General features: G+C 37.1%; 1 protein-coding gene and 1 long non-coding RNA gene across 4 annotated transcripts; both read left to right on the plus strand.

Annotated features, from left to right (window-relative positions):
* Positions 1–11,341: 11,341 nt before the first annotated feature.
* LOC126597667 (uncharacterized) lies at positions 11,342–14,133 on the plus strand. 2 transcript variants are annotated; one of them, XR_007614296.1, is made up of 6 exons: positions 11,342–11,436; positions 11,521–11,584; positions 11,814–11,898; positions 12,087–12,208; positions 12,512–12,631; positions 13,781–14,133. It is a non-coding gene; the product is annotated as an uncharacterized LOC126597667 (long non-coding RNA). The 2 variants fall into 2 exon arrangements; XR_007614297.1 differs by lacking the exon at positions 12,087–12,208.
* Positions 14,134–18,037: 3,904 nt separating this feature from the next.
* LOC126597665 (uncharacterized) lies at positions 18,038–22,847 on the plus strand. Of its 2 annotated transcripts, XM_050264481.1 has the most exons (7): positions 18,038–18,167; positions 19,901–20,181; positions 20,373–20,611; positions 21,629–21,847; positions 21,960–22,058; positions 22,145–22,225; positions 22,327–22,847. In XM_050264481.1, the coding sequence occupies exons 2-7, from the start codon at positions 19,908–19,910 to the stop codon at positions 22,753–22,755; spliced, it is 1,341 nt and encodes a 446-aa protein (XP_050120438.1). In that variant the 5' UTR covers positions 18,038–18,167; positions 19,901–19,907; the 3' UTR covers positions 22,756–22,847. The 2 variants fall into 2 exon arrangements, with proteins under 2 accessions (XP_050120438.1, XP_050120437.1); XM_050264480.1 differs by lacking the exon at positions 18,038–18,167 and having other exon boundaries at positions 19,781–20,181.
* The last annotated feature ends 258 nt before the right edge of the window (positions 22,848–23,105 follow it).

A 23,105-nucleotide genomic window follows, 5' to 3' on the forward strand; every position in this document is an offset into this window, starting at 1 on the left:
TCCAATGGTGGAGTTGCTCTAAGAGGAAGGGAAGGTTTAGCTTCACAATGGACTAGCAATAATGTAGTTCAAATTCACATTTAACGAGAATCGAACCTAAGACCTCTGACTTACAAGTGAAGAAAAAAACCACTAGACCGTAGTACTAGATAGCAGAAATTTTATCAAAAAGGGGTCAACCTTAAAACATAGGATATTTTTATTTTTATTCTACAAAGGACATTATAAAACATAGGACCTTATATACATATATATATTAAATTTGGGATAGGATCAAGGGACAAATATTTTTACACTTCTTTTTAACCATTAAATTTTATAACATTCTTAGGTCTTGATTAAGAGTGATGTGAAGGGTTTTGAACATTAAATGACGTAGATTATAATTAATAATATAAATAATAAATAAAACTAAAAATAAAAAAAAAAACTGGAAGAAAAAAATAAGAAAGAACTGTAAGTGTTCGAAATTCAAAGTTAGGGGGAGGGTAAGAGACCTCCATTGCTTTGCCGCATATGGATCTTCTCCTAGTCTTTTTTTCCTGATCTTTGGTAAAAAAACAACCCTTACTGATTTCTTTACTCTAGAAATCCATGTGTTATTACCATTTATCAGGAGATATGTTTTCCCGTTCAAATTGTTCTTACGCTTGGCGAAAAAATTGTTTTCCACAATCTAATTTATCACTCAAAGATATCAGAAATGAAGAATTAGGCTTTCGAGTTTAGTTTTGTTTACCAAACAAAATGATTCAAAGGATCAAGTGATAGCTTGATACGCTTTGTGTGATTCTTAATTTTGTATCAATCAAATCAAATCAACATGGAGTGAAGACTATAGATTTCTCTTCTCCTTCTTACGTTCATGGCCAGTCCCTATTCCTGGATTTCAACGCTGTTTTGATTTTTGGATTTCAACGTTGTTTTGATTTTTTTTTCCTTTTGAATTTAAATCTATTAGTTGATTCTTATTCATAAAATATAATTGTTTATTTATTAATTACAATCCACGTCATCCTCCATGTCATTAACGCTTAAAATTTTCAACATTACTCTTAATCAAGACCATTGAATGTTATAAAATCTAATGGCTAAAAAGGAGTGTAAATATATTTGTCCCTTGATCCTATCCCATTAAATTTTATTGAACAAGCATATATATTAACTTTTAAACTAACTACATTTTACACGAAATTCTAATTCTTTCACAATGCACCATGAAATTTTGAAACTGTATCAATTTACATCTTTTGTCTCTTTGAATATCTAATTTTTTATTAAATTGATGATTTATTGTCATTGGGGTGCAAATGACAAATACGTTATGCATTACCTATATATAATAAGAATCTCACGCTCAACATGCCATCAATTAGATCATAAATTAAACAATCAATCTGACCAAAAGCATGCGCTTAAAAAGTAAAAACTAAATTGACAAAAAAAAAAAAAAAAAAAAAAAAAAACTAAAACTAAAAACCAAAATTAAAATATTTATTAATTAGTACCTTTATCTTCCTTGCAAATTTTTACCCTTAAAGAAAAGTACAAAGAGACAATCAAGCAATAGAAGAGATTATTCATTATTCATGGTGAACTAAAATCACATGGTATCTTAATCGATTTAGTTTCGTTATAAAACTTTTGAGGGTACTAGAAAGTCTCAGCAATTTACTCATGAATTATTCCACCTTTTGCAGTTACCATACAAACAAGCGCCAAATTGATAAATCTCCCAGAAACACTTGCTGCAGTCATCCCTTTTTTGGTCGTAGATGTCGAAATAGTGAAGTTTAAATTGATCCTCTGGCCATTGGAAGGTGCAAAAGAATAGCGTTTTCGGCTGGAAAAAGTTTCGTTTAAAACTAAATTCATATGTGTTCTTTGGAAGGAGGTTGTGAGGGCCTAGATCATCGTTCCCTGATTTACAGTGAACTGTAAGTTCCTGGTTGTTTTCCAAAGTATTGTTGATTCGAACCGTTATTTTCTTAAGAGGGTAAGACGCCTCGGCAACTGTTGTTACATAAACAACTAGCAGCATCAGCATCAGCGGAAGAGCACATGTTGCAGTAAAAGATGGACTCATTTTTTGGAGGTATTCAAGACTCAAGACTCAAGAGGGGTTAGTCTCTACATTAGAATGAGTCACTTCATATATAGGGTTTGAGTGAACATTTCCTAGTTGTTTCAATCTAACATGCAATGTACGAATGCGTGCGGTTCACCAAATCTGTAATGAGTAAATTAATTTCCCAATTCTCCAAGAAATCATTCTCTGAATATTCAGATTATGTTTTCCATGTGTATGCCATGCCAACCGAATGAGCTATATGGCAATAAATAGAGGCCACCAAATTGGAAAGTTTATTAAAAGGGAAAACTGGTTTATTAGAAGAAAAATGCCAGAGAGATCTATATATTTCTCTTCTTTTTTTCAAATATTTACAATAAAGAATTGGAGAATTAGGCTGCTTTCCATGTGTATGCCATGCCAACCGAATTGGAAAGTTTACTAGAAAGGAAAATGGTTTACTAGGTTATTTACTGTTTAAAGGAAAAATTGTTTACTAGATAATAATTTCAATGGAAGCCTATATATACACGTCTCTTTCGTGATTAATGAATTTTCATTTATTATTAATAGGTATTCAAAATACATAAGACATTATTCTTATAAAACGACGATATATTAAAAATGTTACTATACATTTGTCGCCACGTGAGGAAAATTTGAATTAAACAAAAAATTATCTCTTTACATCCAACTAAAATTTTATTCTCACTCTAGTAATAAGAAAACAAAAAGAAAAATGTTGTAATTACTATAGTTGTTTGGCTATCCACATAGGTCCAATATGTAATTAGATTTGTATGTCCTTTGCTTATAAACAGGCATGGGGTCTATTTATCTTTTCCAACACCCCTCGGATTCTGTGGAATGGGATCGTGGCTGTACTCTTCATAGGAAACTTGAATCTTTATCTCTCAGGAGGAGTCTCACTCGAAACAATGCTCCAAAGCAGTCTGGTTTTGGGATGGGGACAGAAATACGCAGTACTTTGATCAAAAGGCGTCTAATCATCGCCAGAAGAATGGTATAAAAGGTTTATTTGATGCTACTGGTGTTTGGCACTCTAATGCAGAGGACGAACATGTGGTAGTAGATTATTTCACTTCTATGTTTACCACTAATGGTGATTTTCCATGTGAGGAAATCATAGATTCAATTCAATGTCGGGTCACTGAAGATATGAATCGGGCGTTATGCGCTGTCTACTCCGACTCAAAAATCAAGGAGGTTCTCCTTCAGATGGATCCTCACATAGCCCCGGGGCCAGATGGTATGTCTCTGCTATTCTTTCAAAAGTTATATAGTATGTGAGGATGTAGTTTCTGCCGTAAAGTCCTTTCTTTCTTCTAGTTGCATTCGTGAGCAACTAAATTACACGACAGTGTCTCTCATTCCTAAGGTTGCTGACCCGGAAAATATGACTCAACTTAGGCCGATTGCACTGTGCAATGTCTTGTATAAGATTGGTGCAAACGTCTAATAAACTGGCAATAAATAGAGGCCACCAAATTGGAAAGTTTAATGAGAATGGGCATTCTCGTCAATGGTGAAGAAAAGTTCACCTATTAGCTTTAAGATTTTCTTAATTATTCACAAATGACCCCACACCTGCTGTGACACATCCCAACCCAGTATGTCTACTTGGACTCCTAATTGAGCTGTGCTGGTCGACACCCGGAAGATGACGAAGCCATAAAGTGTAGTGAGGTGAAAATGTGAATAAATTTAAACCTAAATTGCAAGACTGAGCATGTGAGTGGGAATGAACCCATTTTACACGTGATGTCAGAGCATAAGTAAAGTACAGTAAAAGTAATGAACCCATTTCACACGATGTTAGAGCATAAGTAAAGTACAATAAAAGTAGAATGAGAATTATACAATCGAAGGTAATCTTCTATTCTAACATTTGCCCAAAATCCTTGTAGACACAGAAGCTTTGCCACTAAACTTGGAGGGGCAAAAAACAAGGGTGAGTGGGTCTAAAAATAAAACTTTGTAAAACCTTTTCAAAAACGTAACAACCCCTCGCCATAAAATAAGTATAGTTTGCACAAATAGCATACTACGTAGAGCATGGAAATACTTACCGTAAACGGCAATATATCGAGAATGCAAAACTTCACGATATTTCGTAAATAAACATATAACATCCGATAGTCACATAATCTCGTATAAACAAACATATCATATCAAGTGCTTATATATCGACACATGCTGGCACATGAGTTCATGTAGAGATATTCTAACATGAACAGGTCTGAATGTAATAATGATTTACGCTCTAATACTACAGTCACGTGAAGACTAGCGCATCACATACGAGTCCTAACTGCCTATAACAATAGATCCAAAGTGAGCGTATGATGTGATGTGAACATACACGTGAAGTCTAGCCCTGGCCTGGGTGAGTACCAACACTAGTGTTGCACACGATGAGCAGATAACGTATATATGATCATGCCACATTAATTTGATAATTCTAATCAATATAATACTATTCATAACCGTAACTATAATTAAGGCATCATGTAGGATTTATAATGATCTCGTAATTCTTATCATTACGACATTTCTTATAAATGTTAAATTAAATACGGCGTCACGTAGAAAATTCATTAACAATTATATATATGGAAACTAAACAAATATTTATACTATATAAAAGAAGGGAATTGTTATTGGCATTCCAAAATCTCATTCTACACTCCAAATTTTCTATATTCAGAAACAAAAATACACTTATGGTGAGGAGTGTAGAATGAGAGTTTTGGAGTGCCAATAACACTTCCCTAAAAGAAAAGATCCACTCACAGATACTTGCAAGGTCGCTGCTGTTCGAACGAGTAAATACAAATTGCCGATGCTAATCATACCTAAGCATAATAGAGACCCCCCCCCAGTAAAACTCAATTAAAATGTTTGAATTTGGAGAAACAGGCGGCGGATTCAGAATCAGCGCATCGAAATACCCTAAAAAGGGTCATGGGCAATTTTCGTAAAAAGTCAATGATCAACCAATAAGTCTACTAAGCCACCAAGCCGGTCAACTACGTTAAAACTTTGGAATTTCAGTAAATGAATGCCGAAAACGGACTCGGAGTGTCAAAATTAGCTTAGGAGGGTCCCGAGAAAATTTCAAAAAAGTCAACGTAAGAAATTCTAGAGAATATTTTGAATCCATTTCGAAAATGGGCCAGGTCAGATCTCGAGTTTGGATCCATGCTTGATATTTTTTTTTTATGTATAGGGTCGGGTTGACCCATTTAGGCTCACGGGTTAAACCCGCCAGACCCAACGAAGAAGAAGGCCATAATTTGTAAAAGGAGGCCGAAAACTTTCAAAGGGCTATAACGTGTTTAAAACTCAACCATTTTCTACGATTCAAAAGCCAAAATGAAGATAGAGAGATAAGGTACAAGAGTATACCAAGATGGGGTTGAGTCGTGGCCGGAGTTCGCTGGAAATGGCTTGCAAAGGCTCAGATGGTTCACAAGAAAACCGAGGAATATTTCCCTGAGGTGTCTCTTTATCAATTCATTGTCAAAACACATAGGGAACTCATAACTCATACCAAAAAGTCAGTAATTAGGGTGTTTGAGCGTTCTTGATCCTTACCCAAGTCGGAATAACATTGTGAATTCACCGAACATCTTGTTTGATGTCGGAGCTCCTCGATTTAATTTGAGGGTTTTCCACGGTTTTGTCCTCAATTATGGGTTCGGGGATAGAGATAGGACGAGGTGGTGAGTTGGGTTGTGATGGTAATGCTTATCGGAATGGTGAAGCAAGGTGGTTTTTGGGTCTCGGCACCGGTGGTTGTAGAGAGTGTTAGACTGAGAGAGAAGATAGAGAAAAGAGAGAGTTAGAGGGAGAAGACTGAGGTGGCAGCAAGGGAAAGGTCGAGAGCATCTGAAAGGGGACATGGGAGTGAGGGAAAAGAGTGGGGTGTGGGTTCCATTTAGGGATGGCAACGGGGCGGATTTTGTTCGGATATGCCATCCCAATACCCGAACCCGTAGAATCCCCGAATGGGTTTTCCCCATAACCGAACCCGTCGGGTGATGGATTTTTGATCGGGGAACGGTTTTCCCCATTATGATATTTATATATTTATTTATATTATTAACTAAATGAAGAATATTAAAAAAAAAAAGGATATTAAATAAATTGCTATTATTAATACAATTAATACAATGCATCTAATAAGTAATATTAAAAATTTATATTACCTAGAAATCATTTACACTCTTGAAAATTATAAGCATATAATTCCTATTATTAATGATATAAAAGTAAATAATTAATTTCATATTTAATAATGCATGATTATTAACAACCCCTTTCCATATAATAAATATTGTATGAATTGCATAACAGACATGTAATAACAGATTTATATATTTTTATTCATAGATGAAATGGTTTGGTTTTTGGTATGGGTTTGGGGCGAATACCACAATAAAAATAATCGAACCTGAAACTAGTAAAATACCCGAAATTTTATGCCTAAAATTGAACCATTTGGATCAGTTACTTGCGGGGATCGGATTTGACGGGTTAAATTTTCATCCCTAGTCCCACTCGACTCACACTCCAATCCCATAAAAGACAAAAACCGAAAAAAAAATCTCTTGCGAAATGAAATTACCTAAATGGCCATCACATTCGTAGTTTCGTAGAATTTTCACCATAACTCCGAATTTGATTCCGCTTGTGCCTACGCTTTCATACCATTGAGTACTTCAAGAATACAGTAAAGTAATAGCTCATACGTGTCATAAAATGACGGTCAACGAAAATCAACAATCTCGCATCTAGGGACATTTTTGTAAAATCACACCTTTAAAATTTATAAAACTATAAAATCAGGGACGAGTTATTACATGCTTTGCTACACTAGGAGGTGCAGGAGGTATGGAAACCTAAAGTTGAATAGGCTTTCCAAAAAATAAGTTCCTTAACTGCATTGAATGCTCAGCCTTGATTATAGGAGTCCCACTGACTGCACACCAAATATTAATATTGAATTGGGATAAACACAAGTTACTAGTAAGGATGGGAGAGTCTCATATAATTAAAATAAAAGGGAGCTTTAGATAACCATTCAATTTTTTAATTTTTAACCACGCCTAGAATCACACAGGCGATCATCCTTGCTTAGCATCAATGAGGTTGTACTTGCAAACAATACTCTTAACGCTCAACTTAGTGAGTGTTTGAGATTATAACAGTATAATTTGAAGTGATTGTGTACCTTTCCTCCGTATATCTTTGTATATGAAATGTTGGATAACTGTTTGGACCTAATTTTACACCACCGGCCTAAGCAATCGAGATCGTTGAATGAGCAAGATTCTAGGCCGTCGGATGACTCTGAACATTAAGAGGCAGTGATTTTGCACGCACTCGGCCCATATATTTAAAGCTGTTGGATGAAGGAAACTATATTAGATATTACTATTTTATTAGTAATTTTAATATAGTAATTTATCTTACTGTTACATATTGAGAGTCAAACAAATGAAAGAGGTTGCATTGCAACAAGGACTCTATGTGGTTACGTGTTGTGCAGCTTGGCTTGTTCGCGGCGTAATCAACACGGAAAAACAGTACTTATCAGGATTTAGGGATAAGACAGCGTGCAAAGATGGGAGATGTGATCAAATCGAACCTTTTGATAATGCATGGCCTGCATTTAGTTGAAAAGATGGGATAATGCAAGTGAATTTGGTGCAATTATTTTGTAAGTTGTGTTGCATGCATGGATGCATCTAAATAAGGAGATACCGCATTCTTTAGTTTGCTAGCAATGGCATATTCCAGTTTAAACTGGAATTATCATGATGATCTAGTGAATGGGTGATAAGATATGGCACGTGGTACATGGAAATTTGGAGTTGGCAACAATTCCAAATTTGAGCCTTATCAAGTGACTAGTGTATCTAGTCTTAATAGAAGGAAAGTGCAATTGCCAACCCTTTCAAGAAATCGAGATGATGGCAAGGGCTTTTGTGATAATTATCTTAGGAAAAGTGTTCTGCTTTCGACTGGAACTACACGGGTTGGCTAGTTGGTTTTTTCAGTTACTATAAATACAAGAGGTTGTGCAACATGGAGAGCCCTCTCCAATTCAACACACAAAACTGCCTTGTGCAAAATCTCGCTTTACGCGAAACCTCTCAACAACCTTGAGATTTTTTGTTTTCTTTTTCCGCCGACACATCTTCAGTTTGGAAAAACAGCACTGTGAAGGCAACCGGTGACATCTTCAGTTTGGATAAACAACACTGTTGCCGTAGAATCAGCCGACCGTGAAACACCTTCAGTTTGGATAAACAGCATTGCGTCGAGGCCGACTAGTTATCTATCCAAGTCTCGATCGAGAAGGATTTTTGAATTCTTATTAGTAGAGGTCATCTCATTAGTCTTCTCGGCGAAGTGAGGTGTTACAGGTTACTACATTCGGCACATTGAAAGCCGAATTTGATATTGAACTTCGTATAACTAGCAACCTTGTCTTCAAGCTCTACAACCCGAAGGCCAAGACGTGTTCCTTCCTCGACCGCAGTCGCAAGATTAAGAAGTCAACAGCGCGCCCAACATGACATCAACACATTTTACTCCCCGGCCGAGCTCAGCCAACAAGTTGGCATGCCCCGCACACAACCAAAGGACGTAATTAGCTTATTTATTACTCAGCCTGCTTACCACGTAGGCTTAGATAGTTTTTAGGATAAACAATAACGCAACATGATTATTGGACCATGACATGATAACTGAATAATGCAACATCTTGCTTGCATGATTGTAGCTCTAGTTTCCCGAGTTTAGGGTGGTAGTGGACTGATTAGTTAAGGAGTAAAATTTGGTCCCACAATCTTCATATGAAGACGATACCTACAAATATATGTTAATCGTTTGGGGTGGTAGTGGAAACATAAAGGATCTCTGTTCGAATAAATTTTGAACGAATTGCTCCTAAATGAAGATTAATATATTGAACGGTTCAAATTATAAAATTTAGAGTAATATTAAGGAGATCAAAATTTTAAATCAAATTTGCAAACCAAATGATGTGTCATCAATAGGAAATAAGTACGTTAACCGACACTTAATTAATAATTCAATTATCAACAATCACATCATTTGTTTTACACAATTTGGTATAAGAATTTGTTCTTTCTAGCATTACACAGAATTATAGAACGAGATGTATTGTTTACAAGTGAGTTGAGATATATACATTCTTTACATTGGAATGCTAGTAGTATCCGAGGGCCTATAGCACGTTTCCGTTGGTGCTACGCTTCCACATAAAAAATCAAGGGAAAGTGAAATAAGTAACAATTAATAAGTGACTGAAAAGACATAATATAATACGAGATTTTATTAATTATTCCAAATCATATCCAAGAAGGGGAAGGTAATTATTGTGGATTAAACCTCTCCGTAAAACCCTATCTTAGACTACAACATGAAGCAACATAAAGGAGAGACATAATTATGTTTAATTCAATGCCAAGGGTGGATTCCATCCATAGCAGATATCATACTTACCAGTCTTGTAATTGAACATACACAGCCCAGTCGCCCTTATGCTCCACACGTACACTTTACATAGTCTCTGATCCCTGTCCTGTATATAAATATAGAAATACTCGAGTGAATATTTCCAAGCCATACTACAAAAGTATAGGGTAGTCCCCCAGAAGTTGAGGGTAAAGTCGACCTCGAAATTTTGTTCGTACAAGATTAAATGGGTGCCTACATCTGCGTTTTTGGATTTACAATGAATTATGAGGTTCAGGTCAGGGCGTAAATTGTTGATGATACGTACATGCGCCCTCGGTCGAACCCCGGCCTCAATCGTAGCACTGAGGAGGACAAGGAGCTGGAGCTGTTGCAGGAAGAGATACCTTCTGAGATGGCTCATCATGTTTGGGAATTTCTTTGGTAAGTGAAGATATGGGTACGGTGTTTGCCAAAGGTAATTCATCATCCCATATATTAATTTTACCCATGCATATTGACGTATGAATTTTTGTACGTTCATTCTTAATTAATTTGTATCAGAAACAATGAGTGGTCAGTTACATACTATTGGACTTGGCAACAGTCAACCCAAAGCGGCAATGCTTTTAGCCAGCCACATTGAATGGTTGTCATGTTTTGGATGAAAAATGGCGTCCATGCAGGCATGACTCATGCATCCTGTTGTAATTATCAAATAAAAATTTAACCATAAAATTATGTAAACACAAAACTAACACTACAGAAAAAATGACCATTGTGCACAAAAATACATTTGTGCCCTATGAGGCTTAAGGGTACTAACATACGTGCCCATAGACCAATAGCAACAATATGGCTTCTATAATATACCTCTATGGGCGTCACCTTTGGTTAGAGGGCACCATATAGCGATTTGTGCTCATAGACCTGGCACAAATAAGAGCATTTTTGTGCCCTTGTTCTGACAAGATTGTCAGACGACTTTCCCATCCATGTTAGCACAAAGTTTGTAATTGTGCCCTATCAATTAAATATTTAAAAAAAGGGTTATTATACAAAATGGTCTCTAAGATTTGCATGATCAATAGAAATGGTCCCTGAGATTGAAAATCAATAGAAATGATCCCTGAGATTGTCTACCATCCATGATTTTGGTCTTTCCGTTAAAAACTCTTTGGGAAATTTTCAAAGCTTTGTAACTCAATCGATTCTTAACCAAATTTGACCCATATATATCAAAATGAAGATAAGAAAGTGTAGAACAAGATTATACCTATTTGGAAGCCCAATTATTGCCAGAGATGGCCGCACTAGTACAAAAACATGTTTGCGCGACCAAAACTTGCGCGACGCATTTAATTACGTCGCGCAAAGCGGTTTTGCGCGACGTACGTACACCTACGTCGCTCAAAACGGTTTTGCGCGACGTTAGTTTGCGCGACGAAGGACTACGTCGCGCAAAGAGGCTTTGCGCGACGTAGGTATACGTACGTCGCGCAAAGCCGCTTTGCGCGACGTAGTCCTTCGTCGCGCAAACTTTTGGCGCCAAACCCTAAGAATTTACCGCTTTTTTCCCACTTTGCGCGACGCATGCCCATCTACGTCGCGCAAAACAACTTTGCGCGACGTAGTCCTTCGTCGCGCAAACTTTTGGCGCCAAACCCTAAGAATTTACCGCTTTTTTCCCACCTTAACAAGTTGTTTTGATCTTGAATGAGCTTTTCCTACTATCAACAGTATTTCGCTTTTCAGTATGTGTTGTTTATCTTTTCTTTTTAAAACTCATACAAGGAAAACAAAAGCTTAACAGGAACTGCGCTATGCTAGTTGCAATACCCATTTGGGAATAGGTAAGTAGAGATTTACTGTTTATTTAATTTTGTTAGAAACGTTTTGACTATCTTTTTTTCTCATTTTTGGGTTCATTGTTCTAGATCAGAGTCGTCGGGATGATTTGGAGTCACTTGGATATGTTCTTCTGTACTTCTTAAGAGGAAGGTATGCCATAAAGTCGAACCACTTTTCTGAATGAGAATTTTATATTTTGAATTATTTTCCACTCCAGTTAGGATTCTTGCTGATTTACGTTTATTGGTGAAACCGATGCGTTGGCTATTGCAATTTCATTTTGATGACAAGCACTCTTCGCACAATGTTTTGACCAGATATCTGGGTACTCCTCTACACTATTTTTCGGCCTGGCTGATTAATTGGTTTCTGCATTTAGCCTTCCTTGGCAGGGTCTAAAAGCTGCAACAAAGAAGCAAAAATATGATAAGATTTGTGAGAAGAAGCTATCAACTCCCATTGAGGTATGTGCATCTTATGGATAGGAGGATCGTGTTTAGAACTCAATCCAACATGGCTGACTTGTTGAATGCATGAGTTCCGATTTTAAGAATTCTTATCAAGAAGTATGCAATTATAAAACAGCTTCCAATTTTTTTTGTTTTTGTTTGTTTTGTTTGTTTGTTTTATTTTTTTTTGCTTTTTCTTTCAGGAGGGGGGGGGGTTTACTAATTTCTTTTGGAAGCTTTCCAGAGATCCATTACAATCGAGCAAGAATTTATGATGCATCCTTTTTCTTTCAGGAGGGGGGTTTACTAAGTTGTTTTAAATAAAGTAAGTTCTTTGTTTTTGGTGAATAATGAATACTCAATCGTTCTAGTTCACAGGATAGCATGTGCTTGTTTCTTAATTCTGTTGGGGTGTTATAACTATGAATATAATGTTGTGTACTTTACCGTTCTAGTCTATGCAACTTTGTTATTTAATTCTGTGGTGACCATAGCGGTTGACATTTTGAAACTCTGTGCATAATAATTATGGTTTGCATTTCGACCACCACAAATAAGTTATTTATGGTTGCAAATTATATATTTCAAATGTATACTCATTTTCCCTTCCTTTGTTTGAGAGGTGCAGGTGGCTGAAAATGTGAAGTTGATTTCTCAAATCACAGATGTTTTTAGGACTCTTCAAGATTCCCCAGTAGAGGATATCCGTAATCCAAAGCAATCTAGCATAAACAGTTCAGTATGCTCGGTAACTCTCTATCTCTCTCTCTCTCTCTGTGTTGTGTGTGCATGCAGTGATCTGGTTTATACGTGTACACATGTGAAGCAATTTATTTTTGAATTTTTTTCACTTGTTACTGCCTTTTGTAATCAACTTTTTCACTGTCATTATATACTCTGATTGGTGATGACAGAGGCATGGCTATTGTATCTCATATAAGAGGAGAACTAATAAAGGAGAACTAAGGACTAAATTAAGAGATAGATGCGTAAAGTGAAATAAAGGGTGCATAAATCACTTTATATTAAAATGAAGTCTAAGAGAAATTTAACTACATTTGAGATGTCACAGTGTACATAAATCACTTCATTTTCTTCGCTAAATTAATTTTGGTTAATTTTATCTATTTTATTTAGTTTTAGTAATTATTGTGATTTAGTTTATTTGTATGCATATATTTTTGTACATCACCTACAAAATTATTTTGTGTTGTACGAAGTTAATACTACTTAACTTCGTACCCTTTTCTCAGGAAAAGCTTAGTTTCCCGTTTGAGAATTAGTTGGATTTCGTGCATGGATGCGAAAGCATGACTGCGGTCCAATTAATTCTTGAATTGTCCCATTTTTTGGACAGTTTGGGAATGCCCTAGTTATGTGTTGTAGTTTGCGGTCCACGGATTAGGTTTCGATAGTGGAAATTTTGGTAACATTTCCTAATGTTCTTTGAGTACACGGTGGATATTATGTATCTACGACGTGCACTTGAAGAACTGTAAGGAGATGCTGCCGAAATTAGCCCACGTCGAAATTTAATCCATTGGAATCGTAAATTACGGCACATAACTGTGCATTCTTGAATGGGATAGGGCCCTGACCGGAGGAATAAGGTGACAAGACAATAGTTTTCATGTCCTAATCTGTCTCATAATTTGCTTCAATTGTACTTAATTCCAATTTTTGAATAAAATGAATGTCAGCAACGGTTTAGATTTTCAATGGCATCCAATTTCATATAGTTTAATTAGTTATATCTCCATTTACCTATATACCTATTCATTCCAATTTTATATGATCGCTGGATGCAAAACTTTTCTAGATATTATTAGTTGCAGCAGTTGCATCTCTTAAAGATCTATACAACTTTTTTCTCACTGGTTCACGGTGGATTTTGCAGTTACTTCTTGAGCGTGGGGAAGCACGAAGGGTTATTCCTTGGTAACACATTTATAAGGATTCCGTTGTAGACGTTGTTGTAATTCTTGTACTTTTATTCGGATTGCAGACAAAATGGACAAACAATGGATACATAATCATAATAGATGTGATGTTGAGTACTTGGATGGAATACATGCGTTCATTGAATTCGCAACTAGACACAACCTAGGTTCAACTCATATCCGATGTCCATGTAGGAGGTGTAACAACTCAACGTGGGAGACATTCGAGAATGTTCGATTTCATTTAGTAAGAAATGGGATGTTGGAGACCTATACTACTTGGTATCATCATGGAGAACGATTAGACCAAGCTTCGTCTTCATACGTGACACGAGTGGAAACTGTTGAATCTAATGTGGATCCTAATGAACAAGTTATGAATATTCTAAATGACGTTTATCCATACGCCTCAAGCAACACCAATCAGGAAGGGGGAGAACAGGGAGATGACGGCCGTCCAACCATGGACAGTGAGGCATTCAAAAACTACGAAAAACTATTGAAAAATGCCAAACAAGAATTATATCCGGGTTGCGAGAACTTTTCAGTGCTCACAGCAATTGTGGAGTTGATGCATGGCAAGATCAAGTTTCGTTTATCAAACAAGTGTTTTGATTACTTTTTGGGAGTTATCAAGAGGATGCTTCCAAAGGAGAATTGTTTACCTGAAGATCATAAAAGGGCCCAAAAAGTGTTGAAGGGTCTCGGATTGGGGTATGAAAAAATTCACGCATGTGTAAATAATTGTATATTGTTCTATAAGGAGAACAAAGCGTTGGATAAATGCCCTGTTTGCAATGAGCCGAGGTTTAAAATGACATCACAGAATAGAAACACCAAGATTCCACAAAAAGTAATGCGCTATCTTCCATTAAAGCCTAGATTGCAGCGATTGTACATGTCGATGCATACCGCAACCGACATGAGATGGCATAAAGAAGGACGGGTAAATGACGATGTTATGAGGCATCCTGCAGATGGAGAGGCATGGAAAGAATTTGATCGGATGTACCCTGATTTTGCAGCTGACCCGCGCAACATCAGATTGGGACTTGCCACCGATGGATTTAATCCATTCGGGGTGTTAAACCTAAAGCATAGCACTTGGCCGGTCGTCGTGTTTCCTTATAATTTGCCACCTTGGAAGTGCATGAAAAAAGAATACATGATGTTGACTCTATTAATTAACGAAGATCCAGGAAAGTCCATTGATGTTTATTTGCGGCCGTTGGTTGATGAGCTAAAAGATTTATGGGAAAACGGTGTTCGTACATACGATAAATATACTGGGCAGATGTTCACCATGCGAGCGGCAGTGATGTGGACAATAAACGATTTTCCTGCATATGCAATGGTTTCTGGGTGGATGACTAAGGGTTATTTGGCATGTCCAATATGCAAGGAGAACGTAACATCATCTTGGCATGCAAGAAAAGTTTGTTATCTTGGTCATCGTAGATGGCTCCCTTGGGACAACGAGTGGCGTCAGAACGATAAAGCCTTCGACGGCACAAAAAAGACTCGGCTAAGACCAAGAGAATGGTCCGGAGATGAGATTTTGGATCAGTTAAACCGTTTGGAATTTGGTCATTTCGGCAAAGGGGTCAGTAACCCCAGACCAACTACACATCTAAACTGGACGCACAAGAGTATGCTATTTGAGCTTCCGTACTGGTCAAAGTTAAAATTGAGACACAACCTCGATGTTATGCATATTGAGAAAAATGTGTTTGACACTTTGGTCGGGACAATTCTAGACATTGAAAGAAAAACAAAAGACACGATCGAAGCTCGCCTCGATTTGGAACGAATGGGCATTAGGTCATCTTTGTGGATGAAGAAGGTCGGTGGTACGTTGAAGAAAGGCCATCCTTTTTTTACAGTTAAGCCGAATGGGAAGAAAGAGTTTTTCAACTTTATTTCTTCTATAAAGTTTCCAGATGGGTATGCTTCCAATATCTCGCATTGTGTGAACGTGAATGGGTGTAAATTTCAAAACATGAAGAGTCATGACTGTCATGTGATACTCCAACGCCTTCTTCCAGTTGGTATTCGACACTTATTGCCTCTTGATGTGGTGAAACCAATCGTGTTATTGTCGAGATTTTTTTCGCAGTTGACTGCAAGGTGTTTGCGGAAGTCAGATGTTAAACAATTGCAGGACGACATTGTGAACGTCTTATGCAAGTTCGAACAGATATTTCCCCCAGCTTTTTTTACAAGTATGATTCACGTGATGATTCACTTGCCAGATGAGGCATTGCTTGCCGGACCAGTGAACTGTCGATGGATGTATCCAATAGAAAGGTATTTAATTAAGCGTATATATATATATATATATATATATATATAACATATTCATGATCAACGAACGCTTTGAATAATTTGTAGCATACCTTTTATTTGTGCAGATATATTGGTGAGTTGAAAAAGTCTGTTCGAAACAAGGCAAAGCCTGAAGGATCACTTGTGGAGGCATGGGTCGCATATGAGTCACTTACTTTTTGTGCAATGTATCTTGAAGATGTTGAGACAGCTTTCAATCGTTCTCAATGCAATAATGACGGTGGTGTCAGAAAAGAGAAATTGTCTGTTTTTGCCCAAATTGCGCGACCATTCGGCGATCCTGTAAAAGACGAATCGTTTACCAAAAAGGACATGGAGGTAGCGCATTGGTTCATACTCAACAATTGTGATGAGGCTTTGCCATACCTTGAAGAGCATGAACAATTGATGAAGCAGGAACATCCTTCACATTTATATGCCAAGAAGCACCGTGACTTGTTTCCTTCGTGGTTTCACGCACATGTAAGTTGTATGTGGTTTGAATTGAGCATATTTTCCAACTTGTTCATGCCCGTCTTTAAATTTGGTTATACTAACAAGTTAACTTTTTGTATATGTTATATTAGATGAACAAATTGAAGGAATTGAATTCACCCTCTTACGATGGAGAATTATATAACTTGGCGAGAGGACCGCTTCACGTTGAATTGTTCTCAGGTTGTCATGTCAACGGGATCAAGTTCTTGGGGGCAACACGTGATGACAAGTTGTCTACTCAAAATAGTGGTGTCCATGTTCCGGGTGCGGGTGACAGTGAAGACATTGATTTTTATGGCAAACTAACTAGTGTAGTACAATTGCTTTACAAAGACAGGTGTCAAGTGATACTGTTTAAGTGTCTTTGGTTTGATACAAACCCACATAACCGAACGAGTGTTAAGCGAGACCATGGTTTACTATCAGTAAACACTATGAGACATTGGTACGATGAAGACCCATACATTTTGGCAACAATGGCGAAACAAATATTCTATCTAGACGACCCTAAAGCTGGCAATGGTTGGAAAGTTGTTCAAAAGATTGATCGAAGAGGGCTATATGATATTCCAGAACAAGATCATGATGACAATTACGATAACGTCGTTGACCAACAGTTATCATCTTCGATAGAAATTGGTGAAGAAACACTCCGGGATACTAATATTGTCCAAGAACCGTTTGACGTAGTTGGATTTCCTGAATTCGAAATATCAATTGACCTTGGTGATCTACCTGAATACAATGCACCAGAAGAGGCAAACGAAGATGAAGATGAATGGGAATCCGGAAATGATAGTAGTGAGGATAGCGAGAGTTATTATTGTAGTTCGGATGATGATTAATATAAACTTGTAAAGAAAAATCGTGCTTTTTCATTTATAACCGTAAAAAAGTTTTGTCCCGTTACATAATATCTGAATGTTTGTTTTTTGCAATTTTTTGGCGTCTGCGATCTCGAAGCATATACAAACAAGTTTGACGGTTGGATAGTTGAAATTAGTTTCATACAATGCGTTTCCCATCAAGTTCAATGGTATATATATTTACTAAGTTGATTTTAATTTATTTATTTTGTACTTATAACACTTAAGAAATTTAATGATATATATGTAAAAAAAATAATTATTGTGAGTTTTTGTTAGAAAAATATATTATTGTGGACTTTATGTAAAATAAATTTGAATTTGAAAGAAGTAAATAGTAATTTTTATAATATTAAAAAAAAAAAAAACCTTGCGCGACCTCAATTTGTATACCTACGTCGCGCCTGATGTGATAATTTTGGCGCCCCAATAGTGAAAAATAGGCGCTTGTTTTCAATTCTCAAGTTTGGCAACCTTTTGAACCCCCAAATCTGCTCTTCCCGTATACCTCTCTCTTCCCACTCGCTCTTTCTTTCCCGTACGTAGCCTGCATCTCTCCCTCTCGCTCCTTCTTTCCCGTATACCTCTCTCTCCTCTTCACAACCTTCAACCCCCAAATCTCGAAGCCGACGCGACATAGGGTCCCAAAATCAAGGTAAAGGTTTCTCATTTTCGAAGGGTTTTTGTTATTTAGGGTATAGGGTCAAATTGCATGTTGATTTCTGAGTACTTTGTCGAAATCTCCAGATAAAATTGGATGTTGGTTCTGATTTGATAGGGTTTCGGATTTGTGAGGGTTTGAGGTTATGTGGGTCTGTTGAGATTACACCAAAAGTCTGCACCGTTCACCGTTTAGGGTGTGAAATTAAAGAACCACATATTCGGGATGGGGCTGAATGAGATTGGCACAGGGTCTTGTACTTTTCAGTTTCGGTTGGCCTGGTTTCCCTTTCTCTTCTGGATTTCGGAATCAAACAAAAACTATGAAATTTGATTCTTGATGCACTTTACCGGAGAGGGTTCAGATCTTGGAGGGAATATGAGTTTAGCATTTGCCCAGCATATTCCTTTTCTGCCATCTCTTATTTAGATTTGTGTAATTGGTTGGCTCAAAGATGGTTTACAAGGCAGGGCTCTATATTCATCTTAAGATTGGTCCATATATTTGTTCATAATGGAATTTTGGGAATGATCATTTTCCTCGGCTTTGCGCGTTTCGTCAATGAATTTCTTTTTGAATGTTTCTATTTTCTTTAGGGGGTTTCCAGTTTGGCTGAAGTTTGTTCCAGGCATTAGCTTCAGAACAAATAATTTGAAAAGTTGACAATTTCAGTCATTTGTCTTAATTAATCAATGATTAGTTTTTTACCTGCCCCAAAAATTTTAATTTTATTTTCGAGCCCTGATTTAATATTAGGCGCCTTATCTTCATTTGGATTGTTCTGTCTCATATTGGAATCTCAACTTCTACCTATGTAAATTCGATTTCAAGTTTTTTAGTTCATCAGCACAAACAAGATCATGAGCATTTTGGTAGCCTGCAGCTCTCAGTTCTGGTATTTCTTCTTACACATAATCTGGTTGAATTTTTTATTTTGTAGGTTTGGAAATTCAAGTTTTTTTTTTCTGCAATTTATATTTGCATTGAAGTTTTTGAACTATTGTATTTGGTTGCCATTATGATTACTTATGGACTATTTCGCCATATGTATTTGCTACAAAATGTAAATTTATTTTCAATGAAACATATTGAAGTCCTCTGCGCATTTGCATAAGCTATTGTGTGTTGTTAAAAGAGAGAGGGCATCTAGCATACAACACACATGCCATGGGTGTACAACTAAGTATGCCATGGAAGGATTTCTGGATTTCTTCGATGGCCTCTCCTTCAGACAAACCTTTTGCTTATTTAATTGGCATTGACTTGCATATAGTATTCATGCATGTTAGATGTATTCTGGAAAATCTTGTTCTTTTAGATAGTTGTTGTGAAAAACCTGTATTCTTGTTCTGAAGAATAAGCCCTGCATATGGCTTTTCCAGATTTGTAGGAAGTGTTAACTTTTCACAGGGGATTGAAACTAGAAAACATTTGATGCACATACTTATATATGATATGCATGATTGCTTAACCCACCGCCTCGAGCTATTACGGTATTACCTTAGATGAGAATTTTACTTCAAAAGACTTAAGCAGTGCAGGACCCGACCATTTAAATACTGTACTTTTGAGCAGTTGCATTATAACCCACATATCCCATTCTTGTATTGATATTCTTGTATTGATATTATTGCTCTAATTACTTATATTACTTTGGTTGCTATTTTATTAGTTTCAAATGCAAGAAAGGATTAGTTTCTAATGTTATATTTTTATGGTTCATAAAGTGTATAGATGTCGCAGTTGATCACTCGTCGTCGGAGTGTGTCCAATGCAGCTCCTGCATTATCAGCATCTAGTGCTCCAGGCGTGAGTGCTCCGTTGATTGGGGAGCCTACACCCCTTACGGAGGCTACTCCTACAACGTCCCAGGTGCCCGTATCATCAACGTCATCAGTGTCAGTTGAGCCCCTCAGTGCACGGCGGCCTCATCGGCGCCGCCGCGAGCCGGAGCCTTCTGATCACACTTCCTCGTCCTCCAGAGTCGAGGATGTGGCCTCCCAACCAGGTAGTTTTTTTCTAATTCTCACTATGTTGCATTTTTTTTTCATTTCAAAACTATTGCTTTTATGATTGTGAAAATGTGTTGCGGATTGTGAATTACTGTTTTAAGGTACTTTTATGATTAGGGGAGGTTTTGCCAAATTTTCTGTACAAATTTAAGCTTAGGGTTTTTACCATTTAAGTTTTTTTGGGCAGCTAAAAAAAACACCAGGGGGCCCAATCGAATGTTGAAGGAGCTACAGGTTGTACGTATGTCTGCCTCCTTGATCAAGATTGCGTATGATGAGCGACATCGTGGAGCGGTTACCTCACAGCAGCATAACAGCGTCGTTAATTGCTGTGGTTTTATTATTAGGAATTTTTGTCCTATGCGGTGGGAGAGTTGGGCAAAAATTCCCGAGGAGACGAGGGCCCTGGTGCGAGACAATTTGGAGGTTAGTATATTAATTTTTAGCAAAGTCAACATCTTTCTCTGCTTAAACTAGTGCAGGGCCATCATCTTGATTAGTAAAGTCAAGATCTTTCTCTCAATTTCTGTTTGGTTGCTAAGAAAATGTAAGGGGAAAGAGAAATCAGGTGCATTTCATTGTTTTGCACCTGATAGCCGAGTGTTGTTGTGATGAATAATTTGGTCATGTATTTTGCACACTCTTCTTCTGTTCATAATTGGGAGCAAGTGTGGTCATTTAGTTTTGGTTAATTTCAGTGATTTGCGGCACTGTTCTTTGTTGTCTGAATGCTTCCTGGGAAGGAAATTGAAAAATAATTCCGTGAACCATTGTTAAAATAATGATTATGTTGATTAGGTGGAAGGATTACTACCTTATCTGATGCATATTTATGGGTTTTTAGTTTTGGTCTACGTCCTTGCTAAATGATTTATGATAGTGTTTAGGTGAGTATGCATGCCGTCTCTAGTACATTGCTTTGCTTGTGTTGTGCATCAGTTAACCTGATCCATAGTATCCACCGGTTGAGCAGCATCATGATACCTAAACATTATGCCTATACATGCTGTTTTGTTTTAATCATTAAGTGCTTCTTAGGACTGGCTATACTAATCAAGTAATCGATCTTTTACCGAGCGAGTCCTATGTATGGTTCTTGACTTTGCCTCAATTTGATAGTGAATTGTTTTTAGTTGTTGTCCTGGTTTTATTTATTAAAGTGAACTACGAAAGCAGCCTTAAATAGTCGAGTTAAATCCTTTGTTGAGAAATTGTGCTAAGGAAAGGATTTTGATAAATAATTTGAGTGTTAACCTTATGGTTTGAACATTAAAGGTTTGATACTGCTTTCCGAATATAAACATTATATTGTTTGCTTCCTAACAAATTAAGATTCTAGTTATTATTGTAAACCGACAAACTTTATCAATATCTTATAAACTAGTTGTCAATTATTCTTATACATGGTCATTTTGTTTGTCATTTTGTTTTTCATATTTGTAGGTTGTTTTTGAAATGGAGGACATATCCCCTGAGGTCAGTGCCTACTTAGAGGAGACCTTAGCAAGCCGGTACAAAGATTGGAAGAGCGCTCTTCACACACATTTTCAGCTATGGGAATCTCCGGAGATTGCTCGCCTACAGGGTTGCCCACGCGAGTATAAGGAGCGGCGAGAGGATTGGGAGTGGCTCTGCACACATTTTACGGATCCAAAATTTTTGGTATGTACATAATACTTTAATAATAATTTATTGTTTTTGTTATTTTATTTAAGCTTTTTTTAATAATTTCTTTCAAATAGTCGCACTAACATATATATTGTATGTTTAACAGAAGAGATCTGCTGCTGGCAAGAAAGCTCGGGACTCAAAGACACTTCTCCACCATTCTGGTTCGAAGCCCTTTTCGTATAGGGTTGAGGCACGACGTGAGGTAAAAGTATATTAATTTTGAAATTTTATACAATTTATTTTATATTATTGATTAATAAAATTTTCTTAATGTTTTTTTTTCTTTAGGAGGGTTCTAAGTTCCCACAGATTGACCTGTTCAAGCATGTTTACGTTCATCCCAACAATGAGAACAGTGACCAGCTTTATGTAAGTATATGTAATTGTTATTTTTCTTATTTTTATGAATCGTTCAAATATTATTTATATTTTGTTATTAAACATTATATGTTTTTTCTTTATTATTACAGGGTGATATGGTGGAAAAGAGCACTGCTATTCTCCAAGAAGCAACATCGCAACTTCCCCCGGACACCCCGATCGAGGACGTCATTGTACCCAAGGATGCAGATGTTCAGATCGTGACTGAGGTCTTGGATCAGAAGTTCGGTCGTCGTCATGGTAAGGTTGTTCGGTGTACGGGGAAGGCGGGGGTTCGTGAAACGGGTGCCTCTTCTTCCAGATTGTCCATAGGAGAGGTTAATTCCTTGAAGGAGGAAGTGACAACCCTAAGAGGTCAGGTTGCGGCCCAGGGCGACCACATTAGGGCCCAGGACGAGAGGATGAATATGATTGTTCAGGCCTTAGCGATGTCCGGCCTCCAAATCCCGACGATGCCCGCACCTAATGTTGCTCCACCTTCGACATCTCAGCCATTTTGCCTAGACGATACCGAGTAGCATGATGTATTAAACTTAGAAGACTCGTAGTTTTTTATTTTTTTGTTCGGACAAACGTACATTTTCATATATTCTATAATTATTTACTTTTTCTTGGTTTATTAATTATTTTTTAGAGTTCAATTATAATATTTATTAAAAATTAAATAAAAAATATAAATGACAAAAAATAAAAATAAAAACTAAAACTTTGCGCGACGCAGTGCCTACCTACGTCGCGCAAAGCTACTTTGTGCGACGCAGACCTACGTCGCGCAAAGTAGCTTTGCGCGACGTAGGTAGGCACTGCGTCGCGCAAAGTAGCTTTGCGCGACGTAGATCATGCGTCGCGCAAAGTAGCTTTGCGCGAC

Source organism: Malus sylvestris, chromosome 13, assembly GCF_916048215.2.
Source record: "Malus sylvestris chromosome 13, drMalSylv7.2, whole genome shotgun sequence".
Taxonomy (NCBI): Eukaryota; Viridiplantae; Streptophyta; class Magnoliopsida; order Rosales; family Rosaceae; genus Malus; species Malus sylvestris.

Bases quoted from the DNA above. Each gene is read 5' to 3' on its own strand.
- LOC126597665 (XM_050264481.1), top strand. From the start codon at position 19,908: ATGTCGCAGTTGATCACTCGTCGTCGGAGTGTGTCCAATGCAGCTCCT. The intron at 20,612-21,628 runs GTTAGTATATTA...TCATATTTGTAG, and splicing joins TGGTGCGAGACAATTTGGAG to GTTGTTTTTGAAATGGAGGA. The intron at 21,848-21,959 runs GTATGTACATAA...TATGTTTAACAG, and splicing joins TTACGGATCCAAAATTTTTG to AAGAGATCTGCTGCTGGCAA.